The 20000-nt window shown below is 45.2% G+C and overlaps 1 protein-coding gene across 1 annotated transcript in view; it reads right to left on the reverse strand.

Moving 5' to 3' along the window:
* scfd2 (sec1 family domain containing 2) overlaps positions 1–20000 on the reverse strand; it is a 168400-nt gene that overhangs the window by 84819 nt on the left and 63581 nt on the right. Inside the window, exon 5 of the mRNA XM_084185472.1 lies at positions 15004–15295. Within this exon, the coding sequence (XP_084041598.1) occupies positions 15004–15295 (292 nt within the window). The remainder of the gene's footprint in view (positions 1–15003; positions 15296–20000) is intronic.

Raw genomic sequence — 20000 nt, forward strand, 5'->3', positions numbered from 1 at the left:
CTGTCATGTGCCTTTTACTGACGAGTGGCTTCTGTCTGACCACTCTACCATAAAGGCCTGATTGGTGGATTGCTCCAGAGCTGGTTTTCCTTCTGGAAGGTTCTCCCATCTCCACACAAGAACTCTGGAGCTCTGTCAGAGTGACCATCAGGTTCTTGGTCACCTCGCTGACCAAAGCCTTTTTCCCCTGACTGCTCAGTTTGGCCGGGCGGCCAGCTCTAGGAAGAGTCTTGGTGGTTCCAAACTTCTTCCATTTAAGAATAATGGAGGCCACTGTGTTCTTGGTGACCTTCAATCCTGCAGAAATGTTTTGGTACCCTTCCACAGATCTGTGCCTCGAGACAATCCTGTCTCGGAGCACTACGAACAATTCCTTCGACCTCGTGGCTTGGTGAAAGTGACTATGAAAGTGTATTTATACACTGAGTATACCAAACGTTAGGTACAACTTCCTAATATTGAGTTGCACCCCCCCTTTTGCCTTCAGAACAGCCTCAATTTGTCAGGGCATGGACTCTACAAGGTGTAGAAAGCGTTCCACAGGGATGCTGGCCCATGTTGACTCCAATGCTTCCCACAGTTGTGTGAAGTTCGCTGGATGTCCTTTGGGTGGTGGACCATTCTTGATAAACACGGGAAACTGTTGATCGTGAAAAACCCAGCAGCGTTGAACTTCTTGACACAAACTGGTGCGTCTGGCACCTACTACCATACCCCATTCAAAGGCACTTAAATATTTTGTCTTGCCCATTCACCCTCTGAATGGCACACATACACAATCCATGTCTCAATTTTCTCAAGGCGTAGAATTCCATTTTTAACCTGTCTCCTCCCCTTCATCTACATTGATTGAAGTGGATTTAACAAGTGACATCAATAAGGGATCATAGCTTTCACCTGGATTCACCTGGTCAGTCTATGTCATGGAAATAGCATGTTTTGTATACTCAGTGTAGATTACAGTGTGCATATCATACTGAGCGTGGGAGGGGAAGTATGAAGAGGGAGGGGAAGTATGAGTGTGTGTAAGGGCTGTGGACTTCTTGAAAGTGTGTGTTGAAGTGTGTGTCGTGGGCTCTTGAATAGTGCAGTGATGCATGGAGGCCCTACAGTAGGCCTATGTTCCCACCTGAGACCCAGATGTTCCAGAGAGAGAGGGTCTGACCGGACAGGAGAGGGATGGAGCTGGAGAATGTTTTACCTTTAAAATACACACAAATGTATTATTAAATGTCAACTAAGGAGTGTTACTATGTGAAAACTATAATATGTTGCACTGAAAATGTTTATTTAGTTAAATAATCAAGAATTGTGCAGAAAAACATCTGTGCATTGCTTCATCATCTTGTAATAAACATTTGAATACAGATGTAGGATATTCATTTGATCACCCAGGAAATGTAAAACTTTTAGTGCATTTGAGGTTTGAAATGGCTTCTGAAGTTTTTAATTTCCACTTTGAAAATTCAGACTTGATTTTCCCTTACAAAAAATGTATCAATCTCTACGAAAATGTCCATTAATTATAATCCACATAATAATTCAGATGTCCTGTTGCTGCAGGGTTACTTTCCTGCTGTAGCAAACTGGCTCAAAATAAGATCCTACATCTGTATAAAATGTCCATTGTCAACACTAGATGATCTATCAGAACTAATGTGATATTGTCAACACAATGCAATGAGGTGTTTCATTGCTCAATAAAGACTGACAAAATCAACACTACAGTGATGTGATGTGTTATTCAGGAGTCATGAGTTTGAAGAGAGAGAGAGAAGGGAGGAGTAAGGGTTGGTGGAGAGAGGGAGCCAACAGGAAACGAGAAAATTAGAACCATATATCCCGTAAGTCAGTAACACATAACACATAGGCCTACCCTCCAGTGGATATTCTTAGGATTTGCTATCTCTACAGAGCAGAGAGGAAATTAAAAGACAGCCAAAAATAGAGGTTGTTTTAACAGGGGAGTCAGAGAGATGCAGGCAGGCAGACAGTCTTCAGAGTCAGAGAGGGCTTAGGGGATCTACAAGTCTTACAGAGTATGAAGTGTCTAAGGGGTTTAGCCTGAGGGACTGAATTACCCATTAGGAGGAATGTGTGTGTGTGTGTGTATCTTGTAAAAAATGTTTTTCAGGGGGCAGAATGCGCTTTCCAGAGCTCTCTCTTGTTCACACAAACTAACACCACATACTGTAACGGTACACACGCTTCAACACAATAGATATTACAGAGAGCCGTGAGATGACAGGGCTCCTCTATAAAGTGCCTCTCACCTAGTAAAGTCTCCAAAGCTCTAGCATCCATAGCTCCATCCATCTCTCCATCTCTCGCAGTGTGAGCGGTTCACCTGGGTTTAAACAGGGTTTAGCCGCTGTCGGACGTGAGAGGGGTGAGCTCATAGACAGAGTGCAGACGTAAAGCAGCTGTCAGCATCAAAGAGCAGAGCTGACCTGTGTGTGAGTGTGTGTGAGCCAGCGGGAGACAGACAGACAACCTGAGAGGACCAAGACACAGACATGGCTCACTCAGAGCAGATAAGAGGGGGGGAGAGGGAGAGTGATAAAAGGGAGAGAAAGTGAGTGTGCTTTTGTGTGAGGGAGAGAGAGACAGCAAAATGGAGAGAAGATAGAAACGACGAAAGAGAAAGTGAAAAAGAGAGTGAGACAGAGAGCGTGGAGATCTTTTGTTGATGAGAGAGTGAAGAGGGTGAGACAGTGAGAAAGAGAGAGTTTTCTGTATTTACTCAGATCAGAGCTTATCAGAGTCCCTGGATCCCCTTCCTCTGGTAGCGGAACAGTAACAGCACAGGAAGAACACTCATGTCTCTCTAGGCACTGATTGCTAGTGCTGGGAGAACCGACTAACAGCTGCTCTCTCTCTCCTCCACCTGAGGGAGGTGCCGCTGAGGGCACAGCTGGAAGCAGCTACACCAATGATGCTGAAACAGATTGACCCCTGTCTGTCATTTCTAAGGAACAGTGTAATCGAGGAGATATTACTGTGGAATAGTGGGTTTGAATGAGTCACACTTTTACTGATATTGGTATATATCCCTGTCCTGAGGTCTGTGGGGAGCGATGGGGACGGGCGCTTAGATAAGCGTACATGCCTGTCCACCAGAACACTAAACAGACAGGCAGACAGAGAGAGGAACATACACTAACCAGCATGTCAACACACAGGATCAAACAAAACCTACAGCCACTCATCTCTTTCTCTCCTCCTCCATCTGTCCATCCACCAGCTGAGCCTGGTGAGATAACAGGGCTTTCCTCAGAGACACAGGGCAACAGTGGAGAGGGAAAGGCAGCAAAGAAGAAGGGAGGAAAAGAAGACGACATGAGGAAGAACGGGCTGTGTAGGACGGGAAAAGAGAAAAAGAGTGGAGAGACAAAAGAAGAGGGGAGAGAAAATTGGTCCAGTGAGGCATTGGAGGAGGAAGAGAGGGGAGCAGTAAGGGGTGGAGAGGAGAGGGGTAGTACTAGGAGGAAGAGAGGGGAGCAGTAAGGGGTGGAGAGGAGAGGGGTAGTACTAGGAGGAAGAGAGGGGAGCAGTAAGGGTGGAGAGGAGAGGGGTAGTACTAGGAGGAAGAGAGGGGAGCAGTAAGGGGTGGAGAGGAGAGGGGTAGTACTAGGAGGAAGAGAGGGGAGCAGTAAGGGTGGAGAGGAGAGGGGTAGTACTGGGAGGAAGAGAGGGGAGCAGTAAGGGGTGGAGAGGAGAGGGGTAGTACTAGGAGGAAGAGAGGGGAGCAGTAAGGGGTGGAGAGGAGAGGGGTAGTACTAGGAGGAAGAGAGGGGAGCAGTAAGGGGTGGAGAGGAGAGGGGTAGTACTAGGAGGAAGAGAGGGGAGCAGTAAGGGGTGGAGAGGAGAGGGGTAGTACTAGGAGGAAGAGAGGGGTGTCAAACGTATGGAACAAATGTCTTTAAAGCTAATGAATGCTGTCTAGCTCTCCTCAGAAGTCCCAAAAGCAATGCTAATCATTTCATGCAATTCTTAATGTAATTGTAAGGGGTTAAGGAAAACAAGTCAATCACAGAGTAACTTGAGCCAAGTGAGAGATAACTAGTAGTGAGTAGTCGATAACAGAGCTGTAGGAGTGAGGGGGGAGAGAGAGAGGGGACAGTTTGGGGAGGAAAGCGGGTAGAGAGTGACAAGTCATCTCTCACCGCTGTTTGGAATCCGTAATGTAAACATGCTCTTCAGTAGCAGCCAGATACAACACAGATATACTGTAAAACACGGATCACTCTGGGAACAGGAGTACACAAAGACACATGCACACATCCAGTCACTAGTCTATTCCCATTAGCATTGAGACTCCTCAAACTCTCCCCCTCTCTGGCTCTCTGTACAGTAGGAGTGCTGCAGATGCATTAGTAGTTTCATATGACAGGATGACCCTCTATGTGGGTAGCTCTGGGGTTGAGGGGAGGGAAAGGCAGGGGGAAGTAGAGAGGGGGTCAGGGGGCACAGAGAGGACAGAGAGGGGAGACACACGGGGGAGTAGAGAGGACAGGAGGCCCAACAGGACCTCTCAACTAACCCTGTGTTAGAGGGTGACAGGGTGACAGGGTGACCCCAGCCTGCACTGATGCGTGTGCAGGGGACAGCGGGGCCAGGGGCTACTGTTACAGCAAGGGGTTCTATGGAGCCAGCGTGTGTCTGTATGTATGTATGTATGCATGTATGTATGCGTGTGTGTGTGTGTATGTATGCGTGTGTGTGTGTGTGTGTAAGCGAGTGAGTGTGTGGGTAGGAGGAGAGGAGAAGAGGAGGAGTGTCCTCTCCATCCTTGTGGTTATAATTGCTTATAACTAGCCTTTTATGATATGCATTTCCTGTCATAAACACACAGAGGAAGAATTCTGAGGTTTAACACATTCCATAAAGCCGACGGTTGGTCTGGAGGTGTAAACAACATATTGGGCCTGGTCCAGAGATTAACCCCAGGTCGGGGTTAAAACCTAAAACGATCTTTCAATGGTAGACCTTCAAAAAAAAAACAGGATCACTGTGGAGGAAGGGAACAGGCTGTTTGTATTACTGATGACTACAGAAAAAGTGGAGTGGGCTGAGTGTGACACACACACACACAAAAACACAACGTGGCCTAACCTTCTGACCGGTCGTGTCCTGCAGTGGGGACCAGTTTAATTTCCGTTAATTAAAGCCTGGGGTTTCATGTCATCTGATGAACCAGAGAAGGCTAAACTATTGACTTCTCTGATCATCTCTGGTTAGGGGCCCTGTGTGTGTGTGTTTGTGTGTATAGAGGGGGTCGATGGGTTGATGAATGTTTTCCAATTAAAAATGCAGACAAATTTCGAGTTATTTCATAAATGCAGTGAAACTGGGGAAATAATCTTAACCAAGCCTAATCATCACCCATGCACCCTCACGCTCCACTTCCCCCTGTAACTAGCTCTCTGCTGCAGGGCCTGGGAGAGAGAGGGAGGAATGAACTGAGAGAGAGGATGGGAGGCAGAAAGAGAGCGAGAGAGCGAGAGAGAGGGAAAGGGAAAAGACAGAGAGAAGAAAAGAGAAAGAAAAAGACAGAAAGAGCGGATGGCCAGAGTGTATAAGAGAACCTTTTATGTCCCAGGACTGTTCCCGTCAGTGGAGAGAGAGGAGTGTTGCCGTGCCAACCTAAACAGCAGCATTGGGGAGGTCCGTCTTTCCCATCGCTCCCTACTTCCCCTCACACAGCCCATGGACAGGATGGAAAACAAACCCAACCAGTGTGTGTGTGTGTGTGTGTGTGTGTGTGTGTGTGTGTGTGTGTGTGTGTGTGTGTGTGTAAGACAGGGTGATATAAAGAGTGCAAGTCCAGTTAAATATACGTCCCTAAACCTTCCTGTCCTCCCCTTCACCACCATCATCACTTAGCTTACAGTAAGCCTCCATCATCATCATCATCATCACCCGTCCTGTACAGGCTACAACACCATCAAGGGACGGAGCCTGGACTGGAATTTCACACTCTCACTGTAAATACACACTCTTCTGTAACTAGAGCTGAGAATACACAAACACTGACATACACCAACTTATTATCCACACACACACGCTCTCACAAACAGACATACAGACAGAAAAGCATGAACCCCCATCTTAAGCTACATTTCAGTGTGGGGCAATAGAGGGGTGGATGACTGTGGGCCAAACCAAACCTTGATCTACCAGGGCTGACAGGAAAACGGACAGGGAATGAATGAGGATATGGTGTGTCTGCAGTATCCAACTGTGTGCAGTATGTACACAATAAGGAACATATGTACTGTATTAGAATTTGACACTGCGTTGTGTTCCTGACCCCATCCCAGGTATTGGTGTGTGTGTGACTTTGCTGTCAGTGACTCCTATGAGACATACAGACCTACACCTTATTACAGCATCAACCAAATGGAAGGCACAGTCAATGTAATAATACCCCCTAAATACACATAATCACATCTCGCTGAAAAAACACAAGACTCAAACTATTGGCCTCTACCTCTTGACTATTTGCCACAAACCCCTTCTCCTCTTCTTTCCTCCTGCCTCCCAACCGTCGCTCTCTCTCACACAAAAACACAAAGCCACAACTGAAAATGGGAAATTATCGAAGTCACTATTAAAAGTATTTCCAACCTACACACATCACACACTATTCATGTCTGGGATAGACAGAAAGGAACCAGCCAATCACCCACTGTGTCTCAAAAGTGCAATGAGGCTCATGTCCAATTACCATCTCGCTCTGATATTTACAGCTATGCTTTTAGCCAATCATCGTCTGCCTCCCACATGTGGTGTTGGATTCGGAACACTTGATTTCAGAGCTCATTTCCTAGTCTGAGCTCTAAGCGGAACCATTTTTACTGGCTAAACACCATTTCTCCCTTTAATTAAACCCATACTCTGACTTCACACACAGAACTCATACAGTACTCATTCACATTCATTACGCACGCACACGCACATGAACACACACGTTTAGGTTACACACACACTTCCCTTGAATTAAAACCACACAGATATTCTCTCATTCACACTCTCCAGGTGTGTTGCCAGTCTTTTTGTCCTCTTCCTCTCCTCCTCCTTAATCCCTTCTTTCACTAAGAGAGGTTGAGACTATGTCTATTCTCATGTTGAGGACATGGACCACGCCTCCACTTACTGTACCCCTCGATCACTACCAGCTGATGTTGGTAAACAACATCCCCTCATCCCAGCTGTTCCCGGGTTTGTTGCGTGTGTGTGTGTCATCTTAGAGAGGCCATTAGTGCAGACTCATTTTTGTCTCCAGGACGGGGATGCTCTGCTCTTTAATGTGTCCCTGAAGGGGGTTGGTAGGAGGTTCAGAGTGTGACTGAGACTGCTAGCCTGCCTTTAACCTGCTTTGTGTGTGTCTGTTTTGCTATTCACTCTGTTTGTGTGCTCACTCAATCCTCCTCCTGGTATTTCATCTGTTTGTTTGTTTGTTTGTGTGTGTGTGTGTGTGTGTGTGTGCGTGCGTGTACAGTATGTGTTCATGTGTGTGTGTCTGCTAAGCCCAGGCTGTAGCCAAGGGGAACAGAGAAGGGGAATTTGTAAAAACATTGTTCTCATGGTATTTAGTGACCAGGTTTCACTCAGCGTCTGGTTTCCATTTGACTGCTTTAATTTGGGACAATGTTGCAATCAAGGTTGTTCTCTGCTGCTCGGACAAAGACGGCCCCCTGCCTCATATTGCACACAAACCATTTAATCTGTAACCATAAAAACTAAAGCTATGCACACATACAGTTGAAGTCGGAAGTTTACATACACTTAGGTTGGAGTCATTAAAACTTGTTTTTCAACCACTCCACAAATTTCTTGTTAACAAACTATAGTTTGGGCAAGTCGGTTAGGACATCTACTTTCTGCATGACACAAGCAATTTTTCCAACAATTGTTCACAGACAGATTATTTCACTTATAATTCACTGTATCACAATTCCAGTGGGTCAGAAGTTTACATACACTAAGTTGACTGTGCCTTTAAACATCTTGGAAAATTCCAGAAAATGATGTCATGGCTTTAGAAGCTTCTGATAGGCTAATTGACATCATTTGAGTCCATTGGAGGTGTACCTGTGGATGTATTTCAAGGCCTACTTACAAACTCAGTGCCTCTTTGCTTGACATCATGGGAAAATCAAAAGAAATCAGCCAAGACCTCAGAAATGTTTTTATAGACCTCCACAAGTCTGGATCATCCTTGGGAGAAATTTCCAAACGCCTGAAGGTACAATGTTCATCTGTACAAACAATAGTATGCAAGTATAAACACCATGGGACCACGCAGCCGTCATACCGCTCAGGAAGGAGACGCGTTCTGTCTCCTAGAGATGAACGTACTTTGGGGCGACAAGTGCAAATCAATCCCAGAACAATAGCAAAGGACCTTGTGAAGATAATGGAGGAAACAGGTACAAAAGTATCTATATCCACAGTAAAACAAGTCCTATATCGACATAACCTGAAAGGCCGCTCAACAAGGAAGAAGCCACTGCTTATTCCAAAACCGCCATAAAAAAGCCAGACTACGGTTTGCAACTGTACATGGGGACAAAGATTGTACTTTTTGGAGAAATGTCCTCTGGTCTAATTAAACAAAAATAGAACTGTTTGGCCATAATGACCATCGTTATGTTTGGAGGAAAAAGGGGTAGGCTTGCAAGCCGAATAACACCATCCCAACCGTGAAGCACGGGGGTGGCAGCATCATGCTGTGGGGGTGATTTGCCGCAGGAGGGACTGGTGCGCTTCACAAAATACATGGCATCATGAGGAAGGAAAGTTATGTGTATATATTGAAGCAACATCTCAAGACATCAGACAGGAAGTTAAAGCTTGGTCGCAAATGGGTCTTCCAAATGGACAATGACCCCAAGCATACTTCCAAAGTTGTGGCAAAATGGCTTAAGAACAACAAAGTCAAGGTATTGGAGTGGCCAACACAAAGCCCTGACCTCAATCCTATAGAAAATGTGTGGGCAGAACTGAAAAGGCGTGTGCAAGTAAGGAGGCCTACAAACCTGACTCAGTTACACCAGCTCTGTCAGGAGGAATGGGCCAAAATTCACCCAACTTATTGTGGGAAGCTTGTGGAAGGCTACCCGAAATGTTTGACCCAAGTTAAACAATTTAAAGGCAATGCTACCAAATACTAATTGGGTGTATGTAAATTTCTGACACACAGGGAATGTGATGAAAGAAATAAAAGCTGAAATAAATCATTCTCTCTACTATTATTCTGACATTTCACATTCTTAAAATAAAGTGGTGATCCTAACTGACCTAAAACAGGGAATTTTTACTAGGATTAAATGTCACGAATTGTGAAAAACTGAGTTTAAATGTATTTGGATAAGGTGTATGTAAACTTCCGACTTCAACTGTACACACACACACACAGAACACACACATGTATGCAGGTCGCAGGTACGCGTGCACACACAAAAACGAACCCACACATGCACGCACCCACACACACACACAGCTAAGAAAAAGGACTCTCTTTCTCAGACACACCTGGTGTGCATTGACAGGGTAATTTCTAGTGAAGTGTTTATAACAGAGAGTCAAGTTTTTAACATGAGCCACATCTCCGGGCCAGCGCCTGCCAGGAGGCCCCTCAGCCAAATAGGACAGGAAGAGAGAGAGCGAGCCCAGAATTCTTCATTAGCAGCTTTACAGTGAGAGGGAGAAAGAGATGGAAGGTGACAGAGAGAGAGAGAGCAGGGGAGAGAAGAGAAAAAGAGAGTGAGAAAATGAGCAACAAGTATAGAGGCAATTTAGAAAAACAGAGAGAGAGCTACCCAACCATGTCCATGTGTGTGAAAAAAAGGTTAAAATAATAAGCAGTGTATTATTTCAGGGTGTGTGCTAGTTTGAGAAGGTAAGAAGTCGGCCAAACTAAAAGCAGCTCTAATTATGAGCTATGTGGCTGGAGAGGACTGTGTGTGCAGCTTCAAGGTTAGAGAAACTCAAACTGGGGGAGGTCCACTGTGATCTGGAGGTACAGAGCTAATTCATCATCCGAGGAGCTGGCCACAAGCTCTGCTGCCACACCGAGACCAGTCCATACAGAGAGAACAGTTCAGGGGCGGACAGGGACAAGAATTCGGCCCTGGCATTTTATCCACACCAGCCCACATCACTGCACCGCCAACTAACCCCCCCCCCCCCCATGTGTGTATGGCCACCAGCCATACACACACACCCCATCCCCACACATACACATACACCCTGACCCTACACACCCTACCTAGACACAGGCAGTAGTGCTGGTACATAACATTGCAAGTACAGTACAGCGTTCCTCAACCCTTTCTGTACCCGCGTCTGGCGAGACATGGTCCTCCTCCTCTTTTTTAACCAACGCATGTTTAAAACAAATACAATATGTAAAAATCCCACTGGAGATACAACTCACCACTATAACCGTGCCTCTGCTCTAGACATTTTGTTTGCCTCCCTGGTGTGGTGTCATCCATCTCAGCATCTTCTTTCTTTCGCTCTGTGCTTCTTCTTGTTCTCTGTCTGCCTGTCTGTCTGCCTGTCTGTCTGTCTGTTTGTCTGTTTAAGCCAAGCTAACAACTTAGAGGCTATATTTAAGCAATAAGGCCCGAGGGGGTGTGGCTTATGCACGAAGCAATGCGGAGAGCCTGGATACAGCCCTTAGCCATGGTATATTGGCCATATACCACAAACCCCTGAGGTGCCTTATTGCTGTTATAAACTGGTTACCAAAGTAATTAGAACAGTAAAACATTTTTTTTGGTCATACCTGAGGTATAAGGTCTGATATACCACAGCTTTCAGCCAATCAACATTCAGGGCTCGAACCACCCAGTTTATAATGCAAATGAGTGCCTGTCATACGTGTTCCCCTGAATCAACACCTACCCTAAGTGTTAATTACTATTACAGGGCTCCAGACTAACATTTTCCCCTGGTGTCACTGGTGCCACTAACTTTTACAGTTGGTGGCACCAGCCCATGATTTGGGCGGACCCAAATCATGAGAAATCATCTTATAGTGCTTTATTAAGAAGTATAATAAATAGACTACTGAGGTATTGAAGAAATAAGTTGTTCCATCTAACACGTCCAAGCAGGAAAGCATGATTCAAGATATTTTGATGTACAACCTAATCCAGTGATGAATTTTGGGTTGACAATTAGACTATAGTTGCTATATTTTCCTGTCAAAATAGGACTCAGTATTTTTATTTTGTTCAATAGAGATGAATTACATACATCTTTATGTGCACTAACTAATATCATAGGCTAATTAATTTGGGGTTCAACACCTGAGGAAGTGGAAATTCAAAACACATTAACTAGATCGCTAACTCTAAATATAATACCCACCGCTAGTAGCCATGTATTCATCCAACAGTACATTGAATGTCCTGAAAAAAACTTTGCAGTCATAGGCTAATAGCCATGAGACCTATAGGCCTATGCCCTCACAATGTCTGGTGCACATTTCAAGCGGGCGCAGTTCCACATCTCAAAGCCATATCAAATCTCTTGGTTGTAAAATAATTGCTATTAAGGTGAATATTGAGAGCTGAGAAATACAAATTATACCTACAGAAAGCTGAGACACTCCTCTCTTCGACAGGGACAAAGCTACCAAAGCTGTGTTTTTTCCCCACAATTGCATTTTGAATTGTTATACGAGCAGAACACATTTTTTCTCGAGTGCATGGGGAGAGAGGAGAGTGGCTCGCTCATCACAGCAGCAGGCCCCAGCATGGGCACAGGCACAGGGCACACACTTTCATTACAGGAATCATGAGGATAATGCACATTACTGTTTGACCAAATCATGGTTGTAGCCGCCCATAAAATAGGACGTTTTGAGTGAGGTGACAATGTAGAATGTGCTCTTTCTACGTTTATAGGCACCCTTTTCGTTTTTTTACGATCAGTGATCTTGGCTGTCTAACTGATGACAGAGTTGGAGCAGGTCTCTTTGCTGATGCTGCGTTTGACTTTGAATGCGTGACCTCAGCTCAGCCTTTCAGAAAACCGGGCCAGCCGTTGCCCACTGATCAGCCAAAGGTTCATTATTTTTGTAAATTTTTTATTTTACCTTTATTTAACTAGGCAAGTCAGTTAAGAACAAATTCTTATTTACAATGACGGCCTACACCGGCCAAACCCGGACAACGCTGGGCCAATTGTGCGCCGCCCTATGGGACTCCCAATCACGGCCGGTTGTGATACAGCCTGGAATCGAACCAGGGGATCTGTAGTGATGCCTCAAGCACTGAGATGCAGTGCCTTAGACCGCTGCGCCACTCGGGAGCCCATTATAGATGAGTGTAACAGCGAAATTGCACAAAAATCTAAACCAAAAACATCTTAAAAGGCCCATGGGCCGCTGGCCATGTCACCTTTTCATTGTTTTATTTTTAGACATATTTTTTTGTGTGTGTGTCAATTTCGACCAGCCCACCCAACTAAAAAATTGTCCAGAACATCTGGCATTTGCCAGAATTGCCAAATGGCCAATCCACCCCTAGACCAGTTCCAGAACAGCTCAGACCTTTAGATTGTAATGTTTTCACAAAGTACAGTGCAAGTGGGCAGGGCCCAGCAAAGCTAAGATAGTACACAGGCACCAGGGGAGAGGTCAAAGGGTGCGCACACACACACACAGACAGACCCTTGCTCACCCTGTGATTCTGCAGCAGGTTCCCACAGTCGCTCATTGTTTGTGTAGTCTGTTACCATGTGACCTGACGGTGGGGAGAGAGATGGGGTGTGAAGTCTCTGACAGAGTCCTCCTGCCATCAGCAGCACAGAGATATAAACGACAAGCGCCTTCTCCATCTCTCTACTTACCATATGAACAGTTCAATAACTGGGGCATTCTGATATCAGTATAGACGGGTTGGCTGATAACGTCACGGATATGATGTGCGCACATTGTGGCCGGAAGCCACGTGTTGTTATGATTCTGAACAGTTAGATAGCTAGCAACAATGACAACAAGCTGCCATGAGGGGAATCGTAGGTGGCTCATTTTATCTTGTTCTTGATATCATGTCTTGTTATTAAGGTGTTTTGACTGATTTCATGTCAATGCTAATAATGGCAAAATAATCGCTAGCTAGCTGACCAACAACTGTAAAAATGTATTTGAGAGACAAGTGCTCATAGTGTACAGTGAGGGAAAAAAGTATTTGATCCCCTGCTGATTTTGTACGTTTGCCCACTGACAAAGAAATGATCAGTCAATCATTTTAATGGTAGGTTTATTTGAACAGTGAGAGACAGAATAACAACAAAAAAATCCAGAAAAACGCATGTTAAAAATGTTGCACATTGATTTGCATTTTAATGAGGGAAATAAGTATTTGACCCCCTCTCAATCAGAAAGATTTCTGGCTCCCAGGTGTCTTTTATACAGGTAACGAGCTGAGATTAGGAGCACACTCTTAAAGGGAGTGCTCCTAATCTCAGCTTGTTACCTGTATAAAAGACACCTGTCCACAGAAGCAATCAATCAATCAGATTCCAAACTCTCCACCATGGCCAAGACCAAAGAGCTCTCCAAGGATGTCAGGGACCAGATTGTAGACCTACACAAGGCTGGAATGGGCTACAAGACCATCGCCAAGCAGCTTGGTGAGAAGGTGACAACAGTTGGTGCGATTATTCTCAAATGGAAGAAACACAAAATAACTGTCAATCTCCCTCGGCCTGGGGCTCCATGCAAGATCTCACCTCGTGGAGTTGCAATGATCATGAGAACGGTGAGGAATCAGCCCAGAACTACACGGGAGGATCTTGTCAATGATCTCAAGGCAGCTGGGACCATAGTCACCAAGAAAACAATTGGTAACACATTACGCCGTGAAGGACTGAAATCCTGCATCGCCCTCAAGGTCCCCCTGCTCAAGAAAGCACATATACAGGCCCGTCTGAAGTTTGCCAATGAACATCTGAATGATTCGGAGGAGAACTGGGTGAAAGTGTTGTGGTCAGATGAGACCAAAATCGAGCTCTTTGGCATCAACTCAACTTGCCGTGTTTGGAGGAGGAGGAATGACCCCAAGAACACCAACCCCACTGTCAAACATGGAGGTGGAAATATTATGCTTTGGGGGTGTTTTTATGCTAAGGGAATAGGACAACTTCACCGCATCAAACGGACGATGGACGGGGCCATGTACCGTCAAATCTTGGGTGAGAACCTCCTTCCCTCAGCCAGGGCATTGAAAATGGGTCGTGGATGGGTATTCCAGCATGACAATGACCCAAAACACACAGCCAAGGCAACAAAGGAGTGGCTCAAGAAGAAGCACATTAAGGTCCTGGAGTGGCCTAACCAGTCTCCAGACCTTAATCCCATAGAAAATCTGTGGAGGGAGCTGAAGGTTCGAGTGCCAAACGTCAGCCTCGAAACCTTAATGACTTGGAGAAGATCTGCAAAGAGGAGTGGGACAAAATCCCTCCTGAGATGTGTGCAAACCTGGTGGCCAACTACAAGAAACATCTGACCTCTGTGATTGCCAACCAGGGTTTTGCCACCAAGTACTAAGTCATGTTTTGCAGAGGGGTCAAATACTTATTTCCCTCATTAAAATGCAAATCAATTCATAACATTTTTGACATGCGTTTTTCTGGATTTTGTTGTTGTTATTCTGTCTCTCACTGTTCAAATAAACCTACCATTAAAATGATAGACTGATCATGTCTTTGTCAGTGGGCAAACGCACAAAATCAGCAGGGGATCAAATACTTTTTTCCCTCACTGTAAATGTATTTATGTTTTCAATAAACATTTGGAGATTAAATATGGTTTACATGTTGTTAACAATCTAAACCAACCCCGTCTGTTTTGTCCCATAGTCTATAATGTGGTGATATGTTGCATCTGGTTCACTTGAGTCTTATCAAGAGCATGGTGCAATTTTAGGTTCCAGTATTAGTGTTGGTGTGGTTGTGTTATGGTCGTATTACGGTACTAACCGGTGAGTTTCTGCAGCAGCGGGCTGAGCTCCGTCTCTCTGGTGATGACCAGGGTGAGTGCTCCAATCAGCTCCCTCTCCACATCTTCCTCCTCTTCATCGTCTGCAGGCTGGGCCTCTCCAGCCAGGGAGTACAGGTAGACCAGCAGCACCAGCAGCTCATCTGGACCACACTCATCCTCCCCCGACCGAGACCCTGAACTGGACTCTGAGCTGTACCCCTCCTCACCGCGAGGCTTCATCAGGGGCAGCAGCTGCCTTAGAACACCAGCAAAGTCAGAGTCTCCGAGAGCCTGCAACACACACAGGACACAAGACACATTTTAGAGATACGAAGTAGAAACTACAAACTGAGTAACACAAAACACATCAAATCACCACACACATTCAACAACTAGCAAGACAATGTCAATGATTGTCTAGAGCAGCATGTTTTTGCATTTTCTTATTTTATGACTATGAGTAATCCAGTTGTATGTAAATTCATTCTTGTTTACTTTTCTCCATTTTGCATTTCATTTTCCCATGCAAATGTGTATTAGAAATCCCTGGCCTGTTCATTTGCATGCATGCACAGACTACAGAGCACGTGTTTCTGTACTGTTTAGGAGCAGTGACCTGTTTCTCTGTGTTGTTGTGAGTGAGTTTGCTCCCATGCTGGTTCTGCCTGTCCTGGCCCACGTGATGTGGACCACAGCCTCTTATGAAGCACAATACACAGTCTAACTGCCAGACTAAGATCATACACACAGGTGTGTGTCTTGTACAAAAGAGTGAGAAAGAGAAAGAGAGAAAGAGAGAGAGAGAGATAGAGAGAGAGATAGAGAGAGAGTGTGAGAGAGATAGAGAGAGATAGAGAGTGAGAGAGAGAGAGAGAGAGAGAGAGAGAGAGAAGGAAAGAACATGAGAAAGAGCGAAAGAGTGAGAGAAATCAGATATAGCTGCAGTCGGTTGCCTCTGTGTATAGATTTTTTATTGAGTGCGTTGTGTGTTAAGACCTCAATGTTCCTCCCACCAAGACAAACAGACTCTCTCTCTACCCTGGTCCAAACTCTGAGCCCTGGTCTGGTCCACTGAGGGGATCCAGTGTCCGACCCATCAAATCAAATCATTACAACCATCCTCTAGGCCAGGGAGCGGCGAATCAGACACAACACTCTCTGGACCAGCAATAGTACTGAACTGATTGTCTGTGAGAGTGTGTGTGTGTGTGTGAGTGTGAATCCAGATCTGGTCTTACTCCGTGAACAATGATCCAATGAACAGGTGAGAACCACTGTCTTAAAGTGCTTGATATCTATCCAGGAGATCTCATTTTTAAAGTACTTGAGATGTATGACTGTAGTGTGTGTCAGAGCTCCAGAGTCTCCTGTTCTCTTCCAGCTAGTCCTCAGCCCCAGCCAACCACCGCCCCCAGGGGGTATTCAAACACACAAACCAAAACACAGAACACATTTTTCACCTTAAACATTGTGATATCAAATACCTCTCCGAGCCACACTCCAAAATATTTGCCAGACAATGTTTAGGCTCTTTCCCTTTCCAGAGAGAAGTAAAGAGGTTTCAGGGTTTCACGGTAAGATGAGCAGAGTAAACACCTTCTCTCTGTCATCACTCTCTACTCTCAGCAGAGAAACCATGGATCTCCTACTGCTCAGTCAGTCCACACATGTCCAGGAGCTCATCTGTACTGTACCCTCCAGACAGTGTAGTCAGCATCAACCACAGGAGGCTGAGAATGGCTTGGCCTGGTTCTAGAAGCAGGTGAAGTGGAGGGAAATGGGCTCTATGGCCCCCTGGAGTTTTTCCACATGAGCTGACCAGGAAAAACTCCTCAACCTACTCATAAAACAGCTCTCCATGACATGAACTCTGACCTGTAATCATGAGATCTGTGGAAGGTACAGTACAGATGAGCTCCTGGACATGTGTGGACTGACTGAGCAGTAGGAGATCCATGGTTTCTCTGCTGAGAGTAGAGAGTGATGACAGAGAGAAGGTGTTTACTCTGCTCATCTGTGGAAGGTTCAACTATACAAAGTCTCCATCTTTCCTAATTCCGTTCCCACTCCCCCATCCTGTTTCTGTTGCTTTACCTCCCACTTCTGACTTTCACTGGACCTTTTGCTTCTTCTCAATCCCACGTTCACTCTTAATCTTATTTTTTCCATCCATCTCCCCACTCACTCTCTTTCTTGATCCTTTGAGCTTTTTGTCTTCAGAAGACATATAAAAAGCTGTTGTCAGCTGGTTGCTGGTGCCAGGACAGGACATGGAGATCCTCGTATGGAGCTTGTGTGTGACACACACACATAAAAAACACCTAATCTCTACAATGCTTGGAAGTCAATCACTGCACTACAGTTCACACTGTACATGGTACAGTACCACTCTTACAACAGAACAGAGAGGACAATGAAACAGGTTTACAGATAGCTTCATAGTCCATACTATGGCTCGTTACACCATGGCAATGGCTCTGACAGACTCTCAGCGCCAAGCCAAGGTGTAATTCTTATATTGCATTACCTGGTCATAATACCAGAGTGACATCCCTAAACTAGACCCAGACATCCCTGCCCCTGTACCCCCCCCCCCCCCCTCCCCTCCCCTCCGACCGAGCCCTTCCCCTCAGCCTGAGTGTCACTATAAAAGTCGCCACATGACAGGCTCTAAAAGTATGCTGCTAAATCCATGTAAAGTTTTAGGTCCAGTCTGTAAAAAGAGATGTATTTTAGTGGCTGTAGTGAGGGCAGCCCCATACCAGACCATTACAGCAGTAATAACAGGAAGCTGTAGCCTGCTCGCTAAACGCTAACATTATTATTACACACCATTACTGGATCTACTGGTCCTGTCGCCATGCCCTAAATGCCATCATTACACACAATTACAGAATAACCACGTAAATACTCTGTCAAAACAATGGTAATATTAGGGCGCGCAATTACTGAAATAATGCCATTACTTTATATTACTACTTGTTATCATGACATACTATTTCCATTGAAAGAAAAATAAAACTATCAAAGAACACACTCTTAGAAAAAAAGGTGCTATCTAGAACCTAAAAGGGTTATTTGGCTGTTCCCATAGGAGAACCCTTTGAAGTACCCTTGTTGGTTCCAGATAGAACCCTTTTGGTTCCAAGTAGAAACGTTTTGGGATCCATGTAGAACCTTTTCGACAGAGGATTCTACATGGAACCCAAAATGGTTCTACCTGGAAGCAAAAAGAGTTTTCCCTGGAACCAAAAAGGGTTCTCCTATGGGGACAGCCGAAAAACCCTTTCTGAAAGCCTTTTTTCTAAGAGTGTATGCTCTGATAACATGTTCAGAGCTGATCGCCTCACAGTGACGAGAGAAAGAAGAATCATGAACTCCCTGATAGATAGGGGACTTAACTGCTTGGCAATCTGCAACAATCAAACACTCTCTCTGTTCTGGTGCTGTCAGTTCAGTTAGTGATTGACAGACTAGTGTTTGGCAGTTCCATCCATCCTGGGGTTCATAAAGCCTCCATCTCACCCATTCACAGGGCTGGGGCCAAACCCCGCCCCTGGCCAGCGCAGTGCAGCCAGCCCGAACAGGAAACCAATTCCAGATGCAGCCCCTAGAGGAAGGTGAGTGTTTCAGATGGAGCTGAGCTAACCAGAACCAGGCCCAGGCTCCGAACACTCACTGCTGCACAATGAACCTTTTTCTGGGCCCAGGGGCAGAGAGAGGGAGAGAGAGGGGGAGGAGAAAGAGGACGGAGGGGGAGGCAGGGCGGAATATTGAAGGGGGGAGGGGACAGGTCGGAGAGTTTCAGAGCAGGACGCTCTACACTGGTCTAGAGTCACTTTTCATTGGATGACTGACAGCTTACCTTTACTATGGCTACGAGGATGAAAAACTATTTTGAATTTGACTGAAGCAGACACGCACGCACACACGACGGGCTCACACAACAATTTTCATTCACAAACTCACACCAGACATACGCAGCTGGAAGAGAGACAGGCAACTCGCTGACATCATAAAGCATAAATATTGAGGTGAAGAGAGGAGACAATGATTAAGTTCTCTGAGCTAAATTACAGCGAGCATGGTTTGCTTTTTATTGATTTGTTGGAGAAGAAATGGAAAAACACAAATCAACTGCAGCCACACTCCAAAGAGTGGCAGAGCTTTGAACATGTAAATAACCCAAAAATCTGACACACACACACACACACACACACACACACTCTGCACACTGTGACCCACAGTGACAACCATGATGAATTCTAGCCTGGTTCACCGGAATCTCTCTGTTTATTAGAAGACATTTCTGTTAAGTCCTGTCGGAAATGGAAAACTAAAGTTGATCTCTTTGTCTCTTTTTAGGGCCATAGCTCGGTGCTGTATGAGAGGTGTGGATATCAAACAGTCTTTAAAGAGGAGAGCGGAAATAAGACTATAAACACTGTGACCACTGGCACTGTACACACTCATAGTGTAGATGAAATGAGAAAGAATGGTTGAGAAACAGGTCACAACTCTTACCTATACACAGTAGTTCTAGTGTGTGTGTGTGTGTGTGTGTGTGTGTGTGTGTGTGTGTGTGTGTGTGTGTGTCTGTACTGAAGTGCACAAACAGGTCATTGCTTTCTATCTCAGACACTCATTTGCATTCGGCCATTCTGCTATTAATATAAAACCAAGAGGGAGATAAGAGAAGCGAGCAGAGAAGGGAAATGGAATTGGATTTGCATTAGAATAGCTCCACTCATACATACATAGACAATAAAGGAAATGCACCATAGACATAAGCGCAGTCCCTTTGCCTATACGCTCTGCAGCATCCTTATTCAACTCTTTGCATTCAACTCTTTCCATTTGTGTTTCTAAACACAGGCTTGCTGTTTTTCCATTTTACAGCACACAGGCCACCACTAATCCAGATTGTATTGTCTTTTAACTACTCACGCTCTCTCAATTAGTAAGATAACTAGGGTTGAGACAGTGAGCCGTCTAT

The sequence above is a fragment of the Coregonus lavaretus genome (genome assembly GCF_964263955.1).
Source record: "Coregonus lavaretus genome assembly, chromosome: 21".
Lineage (NCBI taxonomy): Eukaryota > Metazoa > Chordata > Actinopteri > Salmoniformes > Salmonidae > Coregonus > Coregonus lavaretus.